Below are 15,971 nucleotides of genomic sequence, written 5' to 3'. Positions count from 1 at the left end.
TATATAAATTCAAATTACGACAAACGTAAACAAACAAACTAAGTTTGCTTTTAGAGGTGTTGAGATGTCTTAGAAAGTTAAAGAAGTGATTTTAAATTCTCCAAGGCTTTGGTCAGTCCTAAGGTATGTAGAAGACACTTGCCCAAGGTGCTTTGCAGTGGGACTGAACCATGTGGATGAGAAGCAAGTTTCTTACCACACAGCCACATTTGTGCCCATCAAACATGTTCCTGGAAATATCCAATATTTTATAATGAGCCAAAGTGTTTCATGCATGTGATTGGGGTCCACAATCAAGCAGCATTTTCCTGTACTCTTTTAAGTTGCTATTTCTGAAATATTCAACATATCACTAGAAGGTTCTATACTCCTAGGTACCTGTGGAGATGGCATAGTGAGGGAGTTATTTATGTTCTTTTTATGAAATTTTATTACGTCGCTATTGTCACTTTTGGTTTCTGCAGCAATTTACTTTCACTTTATTTTGTGGGGGTGGGGTGGAGACAATTTACTTTCACTTTTTCACAACAGTAAACTGCATGTGAATCAACCAGGCACCCCTGATATTTAATGAAAATGAGTGATTTGCTTTATTCTCATGAAGTACTCACAGCTTTATCAGTAAACACATTGGCATTCATTACAAAGGTCACAGGTCGACTTTTGTCAAGCATCTGGGTGAATCTGATGATACTCCTGAAAAATAATACAAATTTCAACAACGCACAAGGTTAGTGTTCCTTGTTCACAAGACACTGGCTGCAATGGAAAAAGATATGAGCAAGGAAGAAACATCTGAGAAGGTGTGGTTGTGTAGTTAAGACACCTGGCTCCCAACCAACATGGTTTCTGGTTCAGTCCCACTTCATGGCATACACACACACACATTCATATAATACTCAAAATACACTTTCAGTTTCATACCTGTTGTTATTGGAGCAATAGAGCAAAGTATGGCTGAACTTGAGTTCTTCGGTAAAGAATGCAACTCCTTAATTCATACACTTCAAATGGTCATGATATCTGGGATTATCAAAGCCTTAAGATTTGAAGGAAGATGAATAGACTAGACGCTTCCCTTCACAACCTTGCTACCAAGCAAGTAGCCAGTCAAAATAAACTCTAGTTTAAGAGGAGAAAGAGAAGAACATACATGTGTGTGACTGTTTGTATGTGTTATATCTTTATGGATAAATGAATACACTGCAACAGTGTAATAAAAATATAATCGAAACAAACAGCAGTAACCACACAGAATGTAACAACAATCTTTTAAGAACCAACAATCCAACACACTAACTCGAACTGTAAATTGTGAACTCCAACTTTGGACTATCAACACTCAAACTGAAGACCTAGCACAATGATTTTGCTGAAACCACAAGGGTTAAAAAAAGAGGGGACAATACAAGGGACAAATGGGGTTGGGGACTCTTATCAAATGATATTACATATATGAATAAATACATAATAATTTTGGATGAAGATGGAACAAAAAAATGAATGGACATGGAATGGGTTTGGCCCCACCAACCACATTCCTGTGTTAAACCATTTACTTCGTCCTTTTTTACTCCGCTTAATTAGACGCTTACATACCCAACATTCGGGCTACTTTCTTCCATCTTCTTTCATACTTTTTTGCCTTCAGGTATTTCTTCCGCAGACATGCTTTCCCTCTTAGGTGATATAAAAAAGATGTTAACCAAAGCATGCCCGGAGACGAAGGTGCCTGATGTGATACCTCTTCCACGCATCTTCCATATCACCTCTTTTGCTAATAGCTATTATGGTTAGAAAACAGAACTTCTCTTCTCCTTTTAGAGGAGACGGCGGAACAATCTTAATAATTGATTCAGCTGACAGCTGTACTCTCCCCAGCTGTGACAGTACCTGTTCTGTAGAAACCTACAGGTCTGAAAGATTTGGACACTGTACGATTGCATGCAGAACAGTTTCATTGCTCTGTCTGCAACGTGGGCACGTAGACGAAACCATGATACCATGCCTTGTAAGTTTATCCTGAACTGGCAAGGCACTTCGGAAGCACAGCCAAGCCAAGGACCTCTGGAAGTTGTCCATAGGTCCCAGGCCAAAATTCCTTCAATGCAGGTTGGCAAGGTGACTTTCATTGAAACCCAGAGTCTCTCCCAGGCCATCATCACACTTGTCCTCTACCAGCCCTCTATAGTATGCCGAGGTGGTACCCCCTCCGCCAGTATTGTTCGTTCAGGAGAGAAGCCTGAGTGCCTGCTGACACTCCGCTTGCCAAGTTCCCAGCCTTGGTCTACGCCTCATCCAGTTTTCCAGGTTCACTAAAAGAGGTGAACCTGGGAAATATCTCATCAACGAACAAAGACCGCATCCACTCATCGCCCAGGTAGAGCCAGAAATGCCTCAACCTCAGTGCATGCCTGTTCATCTTTAACCACTGCATCCCTAACCCACCCTTTAGTGGCTGTTGGCAGCAGATAGATTGCCTTACAAAAGGTTGCCTACTCTCCCACAAGAAGTGAAAGAGTATGTGTTCCAACTTGCTTAGCCACGAATTGGGGCATGGCATGTCGGTTGGGAGGTAGGTAATGACAGATGTGATAAGCACATTTGCCACCTCCGCCCTCCCTTTCAGGGATAGCCTCCGCCAAGACCAGGTCTGAGTTATGGATGCCACACGGTCCATAACCTCACTCCAATGCTTCTCTATCTGGAGGTCTGGGACCAAACCAGACTCCAAGCATTTTCACTGGACCATCTGTCCAGTGAAACTACCTCACTTACTCAGACCACTACTATTTATATGTAGTGGTCTAGTCCATTCTCATCAAGGAGTGTTTCTTTGTTTTGACATCATACATTAGTTGTAAATGAGTGGCACTGTCATTCATAACTAATATTCTATGAAAACATAGCTGGTCATGGGGAAATATTATCCTGCTTGGAAACAGATTGAGGTTGTTGACTTGAAAGGCATCCAACCATAAAAAGTGTGCCTCAATAAACTGTATTAAATCCATGCAAGCATGAAAAAGTAGATGTTAAAACAATGTTGATGGTGGTGGTTTGTGTGTGTGTGTGTGTCCGTCCGTCCTTGTTTCAACATCATGTGTCAGTTCATCATAAAAGCAATGTCTCTCATTTCCAATATTCCACAAGAATATGTCTGGTCATTGGAAAATATTACCATGCCTGGAAACAAGTGAGAGTTGGCAACAGGAAGAGCATCCAACTGTTAAAAAAATCATTCTCTCAAGGAATTCCATCTGACCCATGCAGGTATGGAAAAGTGTATATTCTGATGATGATGATGATGATGATGATGATGATGATGATGATGTCAATGATGATATGCAGTGTATTTCATTAGAAATAAGATCATAAAAGGATTGAAGAGACTTAAATAAAATGCTTACTTGAAATAACCTTCGGCTTTTGGTAAGTAAGAGCTAGGTTCATTAGCAACTGACCAAATAATTACAGATGGTCTGTTTTTGTCTCGATCGACCAATTCCAGCATTACATTTTTGTGATGAATCAAATTTGCTTCTTCCATGTTGTTTCTGAAATGAAGGCAGGAAAATATTTTAAACGCAATAGAGACCATAGAATTGTATTCTGTGTGTTTTGGAAAAGAATGGAAAGAGTCCTGTTCTTTGTTATCTTAAACAGCAATGGGAACAAAATTGGCCATTTTAGTGGGAGGGGATAAGTCAGTTACACTGATCCTAGTACTTGGTTGGTACATATTTTGTCGACCCTGAAGAGTAAAGCTGACCTCAGTAGGGGTTGAACTCAGAATGTAAAGAGCTGGAAGAAATGCCTCTGGGTATTTGTCTGATGCTGTAACAATTCTGCTAGTTCACCACCTAAATAATCATAATAAAAACAGTTTCAAATTAGGGCATAAGGCCAACAATTTTAGGGGAAGAGGGTCAGTCAATTTCATTGACCCAGCAGTACTTAACTGGTACTTTTATTTTATTGACCTCATAAAGATAGAAGGCAAAGTTGACCTTGGACAGATATGAATGCAAAGTAAAGAATCAGAAGAAAAGTTGCTAAGCATTTTGTCCAACATGTTAATGATTTGACCAGCTCACCACTTTAATAATTACAATATAAATGGTTTCAAATTTGAAGACAAGGCCAACAATTTTAGGGAGAGGAAGTAAGTTGATTACATTGACCCCAGTATCAACTGGTAGTTATTTTATCAACCCTGAAAGGATAAAGGGAAAAGTTGACTTTGACAGGATTTGAACTCAGAATCTAAATAATCAGAAGAAATGCTGCTAAGCACTTAGACCAATGTGCTAACAATTCTGCCAGTTCACCACCTTAACAATACATTTGGTAGCCAACTTGATAAAAGTTCACCACCTTTCAACCAACAACTTTGGCGATTTTTTAAAATTCAAAATCTCTATCACCCTCAGACAGGCTTTTAAAATATACAACAACAACAACAACAAAAAAACAACAACAATGCAGCAGCCATGGTCTTTTTTATCTTTTATCTTTTACTTGTTTCAGTCATTTGCATGTGGTCATGCTGGGGCACTACCTTGAAGGGTTTTTAGTCAAACAAATTGACTCCAGGACTTTCTTTAACCCTAGCACTTATATTATTTGTCTCTTTGGCCAAACTGCTAAGTTACAGGGATGTAAACACACCAACACCCATTGTGAAGCAGAGTGACAAACACAGATACAAAGACACACACACACACACACATATATTTATCACAACTATCTGACGAATGGGAACAGAAAACTCTGAGTAACAGTTCTGTGGTAATTTTGCAGCTTTAATAAAAAGTATATTACTCTACCTTTGGTATGTGAGTACTATTTTTTTCCACCTTGTTTTGCACTTATGTATTCAAGTGTGTATATGTATGTGTGTGTGTGTGTGTGTGTGTGTATATATATATATATATATATATATATATATATATAGCCACGCCTGCACTTACATTTTTCAGGAACATTTTTCCATGTTCAGTATTATCAAAGTATAGAATAAACTACCTGCATCAGTTGTCAGAGGTCAGGACACTGCATCCTTCACAAATTCCCTGCTTCTCAAAATTCACCAACACTACTCCTGATATGCCTATACACCCTTTCCTCTTTATGGCTTTTTCATGATTCTATCTTCTGTGTTATCTTGTGTACTATGCATGTACTTTTGACTATCATGGCTGTCTTTTTTCACTTGACTTATGGCTACTTTGTCTCCTTTTTTTGCCCTTTTCAAACAAGTTATAGTGTAACTGAGCACTGCATACAATAATGATATTCTGAGTTCAAATTCTATGAAGATCAACTTTGCTTTTCATCTTTTCGGGGTCAATAAAGTAAGTACCTATGGAACAGGTCAATGGAATTGACTAGGCCTTGTGCTTAGAGTAGAAAGGATTATTATTGTTATAAAGGCAATATATTCCAACAGAATATGGCGGTGAGCTGGCAGAATCATTAGCATGCTGGGCAAGATGCTTACTGGCATTTCATCCACCTTGAGTTCAAATTCCACCAAGGTTGACTTTGCCTTTCATCGTTTTGGGGTCAATAACATAAATACTAGTTGAACATTGGGGTCAATTTAATCAACCTGACCCCTCCCCCAAAAAACTGCTGGCCTTGTGGCAAAATTTGAAACCAATATAGTTCAACAGAATTATGGTATCAAAAGGGTTCTTGGATTTCTTTTCATTCTTTTTGTTGTTTTTTTTTAGCAGAGTTTATTCTGCTGCAAATATTTTGGTCACTAATTCCCCTGTCTGAAGATAACTTCCACTCTTCTTCCTATATGTCTCAGAGACCCTGAAAAAGTAAGAGAGCCATGGGCACCACCTTTCCCTTACCCATTGACTAAGTATTCAAAAAAAAAAAAACACTTTTGGGTGCTGAATAAAAGAAAATGTTGCTGCTTAGTAAAGAAAAATGAGTAGAAAGTTACCAACTTCTCAATGCCAACTCCTGGACTTTCATCAATAACGGCAAATCCTTGTCTGTCAGCTTCATCCATCAATTCTTCAGAATATGGATAGTGAGATGTACGGAAGCAGTTGACACCAAGCCACTTCATCAAGTTGAAATCTTTGGCAATGAATGGGAGATCGACACCCTTACCCCTCACCTACAGAAGACAAAAAGTATATTGGTTTGGTGTAGTTTGGTATATTTTTTTTTTATCATTTCTAACTGAAGAACTCAGAGTAAATAAAACAATAATAATGGTTTCAAATTTTGGCACAAGACCAGTAATTTCAGGGGAGGAGGTATGTCGATTACATTGACCCCCAGGACTCAAATGGTACTTATTTCATCAACCCCAAAAAAATGGAAGGCAAAGTCTTTGAACTCAGAATGTAAAGACAGATGAAATGCTGTTACGCATTTTGCCTGGCGTGCTAACAATTCTGCCAGCTGTAATAATAATTACATGTAAAAACCCCTTTCAGATAGAAAAAAACCCCCAAAGGCTGCCTATGTAACTCAAACTACATGACAAATATTATATAATTCTTGCTGGTAAGAACAAAGTTTCTAAAAGGGAAAGACAATTTTGATGGATTGCTTTGGTCCAATAGTAGACCAGCTGTCGCATTTACAGAAGATGTGGGTTCAAGTCACATAGACAGCCTTTGAATTTTTTAATTATTTTCCTTCCAAGGAGTTTTTTAAACGAATATTCAATATATGATTAATTACAGCTTTAAGGTGACAAGCTGACAAAATCGTTAGCACACCAGACAAAATATTTAGTGGTGTTTCGTTAGTCTTTATGTTCTGAATTCAAATTCCACTGAGGTCAACTTTGCCTTTCATCCTTTCAGGGCCAATAAAATAAGTACCAGTTGAACACTGGGGTTGATGTAATCAACTTATCGCTCCCCCAAACTTGCTGGCCTTGTGCCAAAATTTGAAACCGTTATTTACAGCTTTATCTACTTTGAGTTCCACAGTGGAAAACAAATTATTTCACATCTCTTAAAGTGTCTAAATTCTTATGAGGTCAACGATATATTTTTATCTTTTTCCCAATCATTCTGGGTTTTTTATGGTTGAGGTGGGTCGTCCTTTATTATTATTTTTTGGATTTTAGAGGTGCAGGACAGTGACAGAGGTGGAAAGAGATGCTGTATTTGTTGCTGTTGTTGTTGTTTAACCCTAGGACAACTAATTGAGAACAACTATGATTAAAGACATTCCATCTTTGACCATTCCTTCAGAGAATCCAGTGATGCATTATTCAATGTATCCTTTTCTAAGATGCTGGCTGTGATTTGAGAGAAAATTAGCTACTACTTCTAGCACAACATGAGACTATTTAGAGGCTCCCTTGAAAGCTTGTCATGAAGACAGAAATGATGGTTGTGGGAAGAACAATTTGGGGGGGAGGGGGGGAGATGTACTGGTTTGATATTGTTGTTGTTGTTGTTGGTGGTGGTGGTAGCGAAAGGTGAATTTGTGTTGATGTTTTTTCTTTCCTGACAATGACATTTGACAACTTCTGTGTATTTAGTCACAATTTCTACCCAGCAAAAATAAATACCTACCAACCAACCTAATCCACTCAAAACAACACCCACCCACCTACCTACCATGTAATGGTTCAATCCACCTAACTTTAAGCAGAGCAGGCCTGGGGCTAACTAACTAATTCATTCATTCATTCACTTACCATCAATTTTTCCATGCTAGCATGAGTTAGATGGAGACTTATTATTTTGAGACAACATTCATAGGCTGGATAGACTTGTTGTTACCAACCCTTAACTGTCTTTTTTAAGTCAATGATTCTCTGTTCAATACGATCTTCCAAAGTTCACAATGAGCAGTTGTAATGTCAATCAGGAATGTAAACTTCACATCACAAACAGTGACAAGTGAAGCCATGTAATATCAACATTCAATGCACATTTACACACACACAGATATATATATATAGGTGCAAGCAAAGGCATTGCTGTATGGTAAGAAACTTGCTTCCCAACCGCATGCTTCCAAGTTCAGTCCCACTGAAGTGTCTTCTACTTTAGCCTTCCGCTGACAAAGCCTTGTGAGTAGATTTAGTAGACAGAAACTGATAGAAGTCCATTATATATATGTATGTATGTCTGTGTGTGTATGTACGTGTGTGTGTACATGTCTTTGTATCTGTGGTTGTCCCCCACCACCACTTGACAACTGGTATTGATGTGTTTACATCCCTGTAACTCAGCAGTTCAACAAAAGACCTACAGAATAAGCACCAGGCTTAAAAAGAAAAAAATAATAATACTGGGGGGTCGATTCATACAGCTAAAAACTTCTCAAGGCAGCAGTACCCCAGCATAGATGCAGTGTAATGATTGAAACAAGTAGAAGGTAAAAGACATACATATAATTCAATAAATGTAAGCAACTATAAGCTGTGTGGTTAGGGTGTTGCACTCACAATCATTCCATGTTGCTCTAGTACTGTGTGGAGACTGGCATACCAAAGAATTCGACTTGCACTCTGACCTCATAAAACCCTTGCTAGCAAGAATTACTATGCCTGAGTGGTGCAAAGGTATCCTCTCCCAGGAGTAGGGAATCACCAACAAATGGTGGATGCAGCTACATGCCATTACAGCACTTGCCCCCATACTACTACTACTACTACTACTACTACTACTACTACCACCACCATAGGTTTCACGCTCTAATAATGCAATAATTGGATGAGCACTTGTATGCTTTCAAAATGAACATCCATACTATCCAAGAATGAAACTGTTTATTAAATATTCATCTCCCTCTGGATGAAGTACTTTTTTGTTGATCCTACCAACAACGGAACAGTGTTTGTGTGTGTGTGTGTGTGTGTGTGTGTGTGTGTTTGTGTCTGTGTGTGTGTGTTTGTGTGTGTGTGTGTGTGTGTGTGTGTGTGTGTGTGTGTGTGTGTGCGCACGCGCGCCTTTCTGTCTGTCTGTGTGTGGAGTAACATGGGTTAATGCTTAGGGTGTTACATTCCTGATTGTAAGATTGTGGTTTTTGTTTCTTGGACCATACAACACATTGTGTTCTTGAACAAAACACTTCATTTTATATTGCTCCTGTTGACTCAGCTGGCAAAAATGAGTAAACCTGTGACCAACCAATGTCCCATTCAGAGGGAAATATATATATTGGATAATAATAGAATTACGGTACCTTTGTAAATTATTTACATATATATATATGCACACCACAGAATTTGGGAAACCAGTCTTTCGGCTCAGGAAGGATTTTTATCCTTTTTGATATATATATATGTATATATATATATATATATATATACATGCACACAACAGCAGGTTGCTACAGGTTGAAATAGTAATCAAACACCCCTCAAATCAAACCCTACTCTTTTAATAAAAGACTGACACATTGGATAATGTAACCCCACATAAATCCTATATTTGAAAATAAAAGATGAGGTGGTCATGACAAATGCATTTTCAACCAAGATCTGTCCACTTAGGACTGACCTACAGTTAAACAACAACAACAACAACGACTTAATGTTCTGTTGTAATTTGATATTCAAAGCAATGATCTTCTATAAAGAAATGTCTGAAATGAAGAGAGAACAAAAGAATTTCGATGGAGACCAGACTTACATCAGCATCTTCATGTCGTCCCACGCCAAGGCAGTAAAATGGCTGATCATTTATAAGTAACTGACGAGAGTTGACTTTCACGGTGCGTATGCCAAAGGGGTGTCTATAGATATCCACGGTGTCAGAAATAAGTGTAACCTGAAAATATATAAAAATTGTATCATCATCATCACCAGCACCACGATCATTGTTTTAGCATCCACTGTTCCAATGTTTGCAGAGGTCAGACTGAATTTGTTGAGGCAGATTTTCTACAGCTGGATCCTTCCTGACATCAACCCTTACCAGTTTCCAAATAAGGTAGTAAATATTTCCCCATTGTCAGACATGTTTCCATGGAAGCGTGAAAGACTGAAAATGAATAGCATTACTTGTATAATCAGGGAATGTTTGTATAAAACTGTCATGTGACATCTCCTGGCTGGAGAGAGTTGCTGCTGAAGGGCCACATGTGTGGCAGCAGGATTCGGTTCCTTGCTATACCTCTGGAAAAAGTCAGAAGTGGTTGCCAGAGAATTTTTATGACTTCACCATCCCCAATTTCTGACCTCCTAATTCTGCCAACTGTAATCCCATGCATTACTACGTGTGGGGTGCAGTTGAGAAAGACACCAACTGCAACATCAAGGGCGAGTTGATGGCCAAGATCAAGAAGGTGTTCAATGATCTTCCCAGGGACACAGTGAGGAATGCATGTGCCAGGTTCCAGACTCATCTTGAGGCGATGGTGGAAGATGAGGGCAGCTACTTTGAGTAAACTGTTATCTCTCAGCCATAATCTAGTCAACATTTTTTGATTTTTTAAAATACTTTATTTTTGGATGGGACATTGTGTTTTCCTTTCTTTTAATGTAAACTGTCAAATTTGGCCCAAACACCCTGCATTGTGTTTCCTCTTTTTGAGATACATTGAGTTAGTGGGTACTGAGTTCACTTCCAACCTGGTTTACTGTTAAGGTTGAGTCTCTTAGCCTTCATATTTTCACATGCAGTAAGGGCTTATACTTGGTGGTATTAACCTTTCCTTAGTCTGGCTGCTTTCCAAGGCTGCTGAACCTAGACTACCTGCCCAGTTATACCACTGTTGCAGCTGTAAACATAGTAGAGTCTTCTCCTAGAGACATGCTTTCGCAAAAACTAAGGTGTGTTTCCATCTTACAGCATTCTGGACACTAACCTAGAATGTCTAAGGTGACAAGCAATTACTAGATACTTGTTGAACCAACATGATACATCCTCCAGAGGCAGAGATAATTTTAATATATCATGAATTTACGATTTATGTTGTACAGTATTTGATAAGCTTGTATTTGTGAGTGTACCCACTTTTACCTTTCTCTTTCGAGCACAGGATGTTCGTAAATTATCTTTACAACTTCCACAATTTATTGTATTGTACCAACTAGATGTGTTGTGTGCACCCACTAGAGCCCATGTTGGGGTGTATACTGGCATTTCTAATGTAACTTTATTTGTTTGCCTATGTTTTCCAATGAACTCTACAGAGGTTTCCTTATTTCCCATTCTTTTTCTGAATTTTTCAAATTGTAAAGATAATTTATGGACACCCTGTACTTCTTCTTAGTAGTTGGAGCTTTTTCTCTTGCCTTTTTCCTTCTTCTTTTCTGACTTGTTAATTACATGGCAACCTCACTATTAAAAAAAAACAGTACCTAGTTCACTCTGTAAAGTTGTTGGCATTAGGAAGGGCTTCCAACCATAGAAACCTTACTAAAGATGACGTTGGAGCCTAATGCAGCCCTGCAGCTCATTGGTTCCCTGTCAAACCATTGAACCTATGCCAGCATGGAAAGAGCATGTTAAATGATGATAATATATATGACTACACCTGTGCAAAAAACATAACATACCTCCATGGTATAAAGGTAGGCTGGAGATGATGTGTTCATTGTATACGGCCACCAAAAGTTGGCATTTGAAATCTTCAGGACATCAGTAGATTGGTTTGAAGAAGCAACAAGGTTACCGTATTCATTGATAACCTTCACTTTATAACGTTGACCTTTGGTGTAATGGTTTGGAATAACTTCATAAGTTACAATTCCTGATGAAAGAGAAAAAAATAAAACAAAATAAGAGAAGCAAACTCTAAGGTGATGGCGATGGTAGTGGCGGTTATGATTTTTAGTGCAGTGGGCCTTGGACCTTTATCATCTATTACTTGTTTCAGTCATTGTACTGTGGCCATGCTGGAGTACCACCTTGAAGGGTTTGATCAAACAAATTACATCCAGTATTTCAGCAACCCTATCAAGCCAACTTTGGTAGGAGGGAGGGGTTGGATACCCTGCATGACACAAAACAAAACCTGTCAAAGAGTGGATGAACCCAGTAGAATCAATGACCATCCAACAGCTGGGAGTGAGAGACTCCCTAATCTTTGTTTAGACATCTCTCTAGAAAAAGGAAATTCCAAATTAGCTTCATGGTGAAACCAGACATTTTCCTCTTGCTTGTGTCTGGACAACTTGGCTTTGTAGATGAGAGTCTTAGCAGTGTGGTGCAACCAGTTATTTACATTTCAGCACAGGCATTGCTGGCAACCATTGTTTTAACATCTACCATCATCATCAACATTTAACATCTGTTTTTCCATGCTGGCATGGGTTGGCTGGCTTGACAGGAACTGACAAGGCCAGGGGTTGCACCAGGTTCCATAGTCTGTTTTGGTTGGATTTCTATGGTTGGATGCTCTTCCTGATGCCAACCACCCAACAGAGTGTACTGGGTGCTTTTTTCATGGCACCATCACTAATGCTTTTTATGTGGCACCAGTACCTACACCAATGCTTTTTACATGGCCCCTTCGATTTAGGATCTCAATTCTGTTGTGGTGGGCAGGTCTTCTTGAGTACAACAATGCACCACATATCTCAGTCCTCTGTCATCTCCTTTGTAAGGTTCAGTGTTTTGAGATCAGCCTGCAATACTTTGTCCCATGGCTTCCTGGGTCTCCCTCTTTCACAAGTTCCATCCACTTTAAGCAATCAGCAATTCTTTATGCAACTGTCCTCTTCCATTCACATCACATAACCAAACCAGCACAGTCTCCTCTCTTGCACATTGCATTTAATTCCTCCTATGCCCAACTTCTCTCTTGAAATACCAATACTCTGTCACATATGCACACTAGGACAAGATAATTCATCAGTGATAGTCATACCTGTCACCAAGTTGACAGCCACTATGTATGTATATCTACATGTATGTGTGTGTTCATGAATGTGTGTGCTTGTGTCTTTCCTGTTGATTGCATGCTGCATAAAAATACTGACACTGTCAAAACATGACACAGGTACACTGCATAACTTCCATCAATACCATCATTACATGGTGTCTTTCCTTAAATCAGCTGCAAAAATTAGCTCAACCATTGAACTGCTCATTGTTTGAAGGAATATAGAGTACTAGAATATATTGTAGAGTACTTCTCTTGGTAAACAAGTGAGGTTTGCCAACAGAAAGAGCATTAGGCTACTGAAAAATCTGCCTCAATAAGTTTTGTCTGACACATGCTAGCATAAAAAAAAGTAGACATCAAAACAACAATGGCATGATGATGGTGATGTTGGTAATGGTGATGGTGATGACAATGATGATGATGATATAAAGAAACTCATACACTTACCTGAGGATTTTTGGATGCTGGTATCAATGTAAATATTCATTATGTAAGTCTGGGGAGTGGCATAGAGCCAAACATTACGGTGGATACCAGCATAATTGAAGAAGTCCATCTGTAAGTTCTGGACAAAATAACCCTTAGGATATCTGAAATTTAAAAAGAAATGTATATAATACACACACAGAAACTAGAAATAGTTTCTTCATATCAATTCAGCATTTAGTCTCCTTCAAATTAGTCCCCTTCTAAAGCCACACACTTTATCCACTGTTGTTTCCATTGATGGAAGCATTCCTGGAACTCCTTTTTTGTGACAGCAAGTAGCTGTCTTGTCAATTTTTTTGAATTTCCTCAACATCTTGAAATCTTGTTGATCCAGGTTCTCTGCTCAATTTTCTCTGCCATGATCATTGATGGAACCTTTGTGGAATGGTGAGACATACTTTACTTTCAAGCTCTACTATAAACAATGAAGTGAGCAAGAACATTATACCTTAGTGTGTATGCATGACAGCAGCAGTCCTATGCTTTTTGATCAGGCCTTTTTAGCAGCTGTTTAAGCAATGTATCACCAAAGAATAAAACTATAATTGTCATTAGATATGACAGAAGGTGTTAGAACACCTACAATGCTAGAAATAAGAGCTAAAGTGCTCTGATGCTGCAGTCAACACACATAATTGTATACATACATACTGACAATGACCGTAAATGGCCAAAGGTGACAGTCGTGATATCTTTGGACTGTCGATAGTTTCGTCTTTAAGACCCTGCTGATGAGTGCTTCGGTCTTAATGCCAAAACCATCAACGGTCCAAGGATATCACAACTGCTACTTTCAGCCATTTACGGTCACTGTCAGTATGTATGTGCAGAATTATGTGTGTTGACTGCAGCATCAGAGCACTTTAGCTCTTATATTTTCATGGAGGCACAACTGGCAATTAGGGGTGCCGGGTGAATATGGTGGCACCCTGTCCACTTGATGCTGGGTGTTTCATCTTGGAGGTCATGAAGTCTCCAGACAAAGTGCGACCATATTCACCTGGCACCCCAAATTGCCAGCTATGCCTCCACAAGAAACTACATATCATCTACCAACCCACAATATCCATCAACAAGAAATATGAGGTATCGTATTGCTGTCACCAGAGGTACACCTTTCTGGTAAATTTCAAGCCACTGGCTACCAACAACCTAGATATACCTCATTAGTACCAGCCACCTCTAGCACTGCCTGCACTAAGGTCACCATCATAAATTAACCCCCATGAACAGTACCACAAATCACCAATTCTCAACACTTTTCCATGCCTGTCTACTCACATACTCTCACCCCTCGTACATGACCACATGAGTATATGTGCACAGGCATGCATATGCAAGACTGTGCACATGCATTTGCTCACCATCTGCATATGCATGGATATATGTGTGCACAAGCGTACGTGTGCATGTGCATGTCCATATACATGTGCACCCATGTGTGAGCATGTATGTACATGTGCACACTTATGTGCTCATTTACATATGTACACGGAGATAAAGGTGTGCACGTGTGTGTCTATGTGTGTATGTGTGTGTGTGCGCATGTGTGTGTATATGTGTGTGAATGTGTGCCTTCATGTATCTATATCTGTGCGTGTGTGTGTGTGTGCACATACGGGCAGATGTGTAAATGTACATCTAAGCACACATACACACTCGTATAAGTACAGATGTATATATGCAGATAAATGGGCATATACATGTACATATATACATATATATACCCCCACATCTACTGCCTCTTCCTACTTCCAACTGATTTCTGGTCCACCATGTGGTCAATTTCTTGTTCACCATGTGGTCAATTTCTTGTTCACCATGCAGTATTTTCCAACTAATTGTTGTCACTGAAATACCGACATCAAACCACTATACTGTGTGAACTTTCTCAACCAATTACAGGCTAACGTCCAGTAGTAAACATAGTAAACATTGATGTCTTCAATCGAACTCTCATTCACACCCCAATGGCTGAAGACTAGCCACACGTTTGAAACTCAGAGTACCAAGGAGTCTGAATCAAACTGTTTTGATCTATATATGTAATTCCCAATAAATGTATTGAGTGCTCTTCTTTCATTTATCTGCTCACTGCGTACCTTTCCTTCATTGGACACTAAACTCCGGTTGCAAAGACCTGTTAGGGCAACTGTACCAATGGAGCGCTAAGAGCACCGTCCAAGCGTGATCATTGATCATTGCCAGAGCAGCTGTCTGGCTTCCGTGCCAGTGGCACATAAATAGCACCATTTGAGCATGATCGTTACCAGCGTTGCCTTACTGGCATTTGTGCCAGTGACACAGTGTAAAAACATTTTAGTGAGATCGTTGTCATTGTTACCAATGCTGCTGGACTGGCTCCTGTGCAGGTGGCACATAAAAGACACCATTTTGAGTGTGGCCATTGCCAGTACCGCCTGACTGGCCATCGTGCTGGTGGCACGTAAAAGCACCCACTACACTCTCTGAGTGGCTGATGTTAGGAATAGCATCCAGCTGTAGAAACTCTGCCTGGTGTAGCCATCTGGTTCGCCAGTCCTCAGTCAAATTGTCCAACCCATGCTAGCATGGAAGGTGGACGTTAAACGATGATGATGATGATGATGATGATGATGATGATATATATATATATATATATATAT

General features: G+C 39.3%; 1 protein-coding gene across 1 annotated transcript in view; it reads right to left on the bottom strand.

Annotated features, from left to right (window-relative positions):
- Positions 1 to 15,971, bottom strand: part of LOC106874416 (beta-glucuronidase) — a 35,217-nt gene that overhangs the window by 3,964 nt on the left and 15,282 nt on the right. Inside the window, exons 3-8 of the mRNA XM_014922142.2 lie at positions 13,285 to 13,427; positions 11,507 to 11,700; positions 9,636 to 9,773; positions 5,967 to 6,142; positions 3,411 to 3,557; positions 612 to 696 (exon numbers count right to left, since the gene is read on the bottom strand). Coding sequence (XP_014777628.2) covers positions 612 to 696; positions 3,411 to 3,557; positions 5,967 to 6,142; positions 9,636 to 9,773; positions 11,507 to 11,700; positions 13,285 to 13,427 — 883 coding nt within the window. The remainder of the gene's footprint in view (positions 1 to 611; positions 697 to 3,410; positions 3,558 to 5,966; positions 6,143 to 9,635; positions 9,774 to 11,506; positions 11,701 to 13,284; positions 13,428 to 15,971) is intronic.

The sequence above is a fragment of the Octopus bimaculoides genome, chromosome 25 (assembly GCF_001194135.2).
Source record: "Octopus bimaculoides isolate UCB-OBI-ISO-001 chromosome 25, ASM119413v2, whole genome shotgun sequence".
In the NCBI taxonomy this organism is placed as follows: Eukaryota; Metazoa; Mollusca; class Cephalopoda; order Octopoda; family Octopodidae; genus Octopus; species Octopus bimaculoides.
Note: the sequence above shows the minus strand (reverse complement) of the source record. Positions and strands in the feature narration are given on the sequence as shown.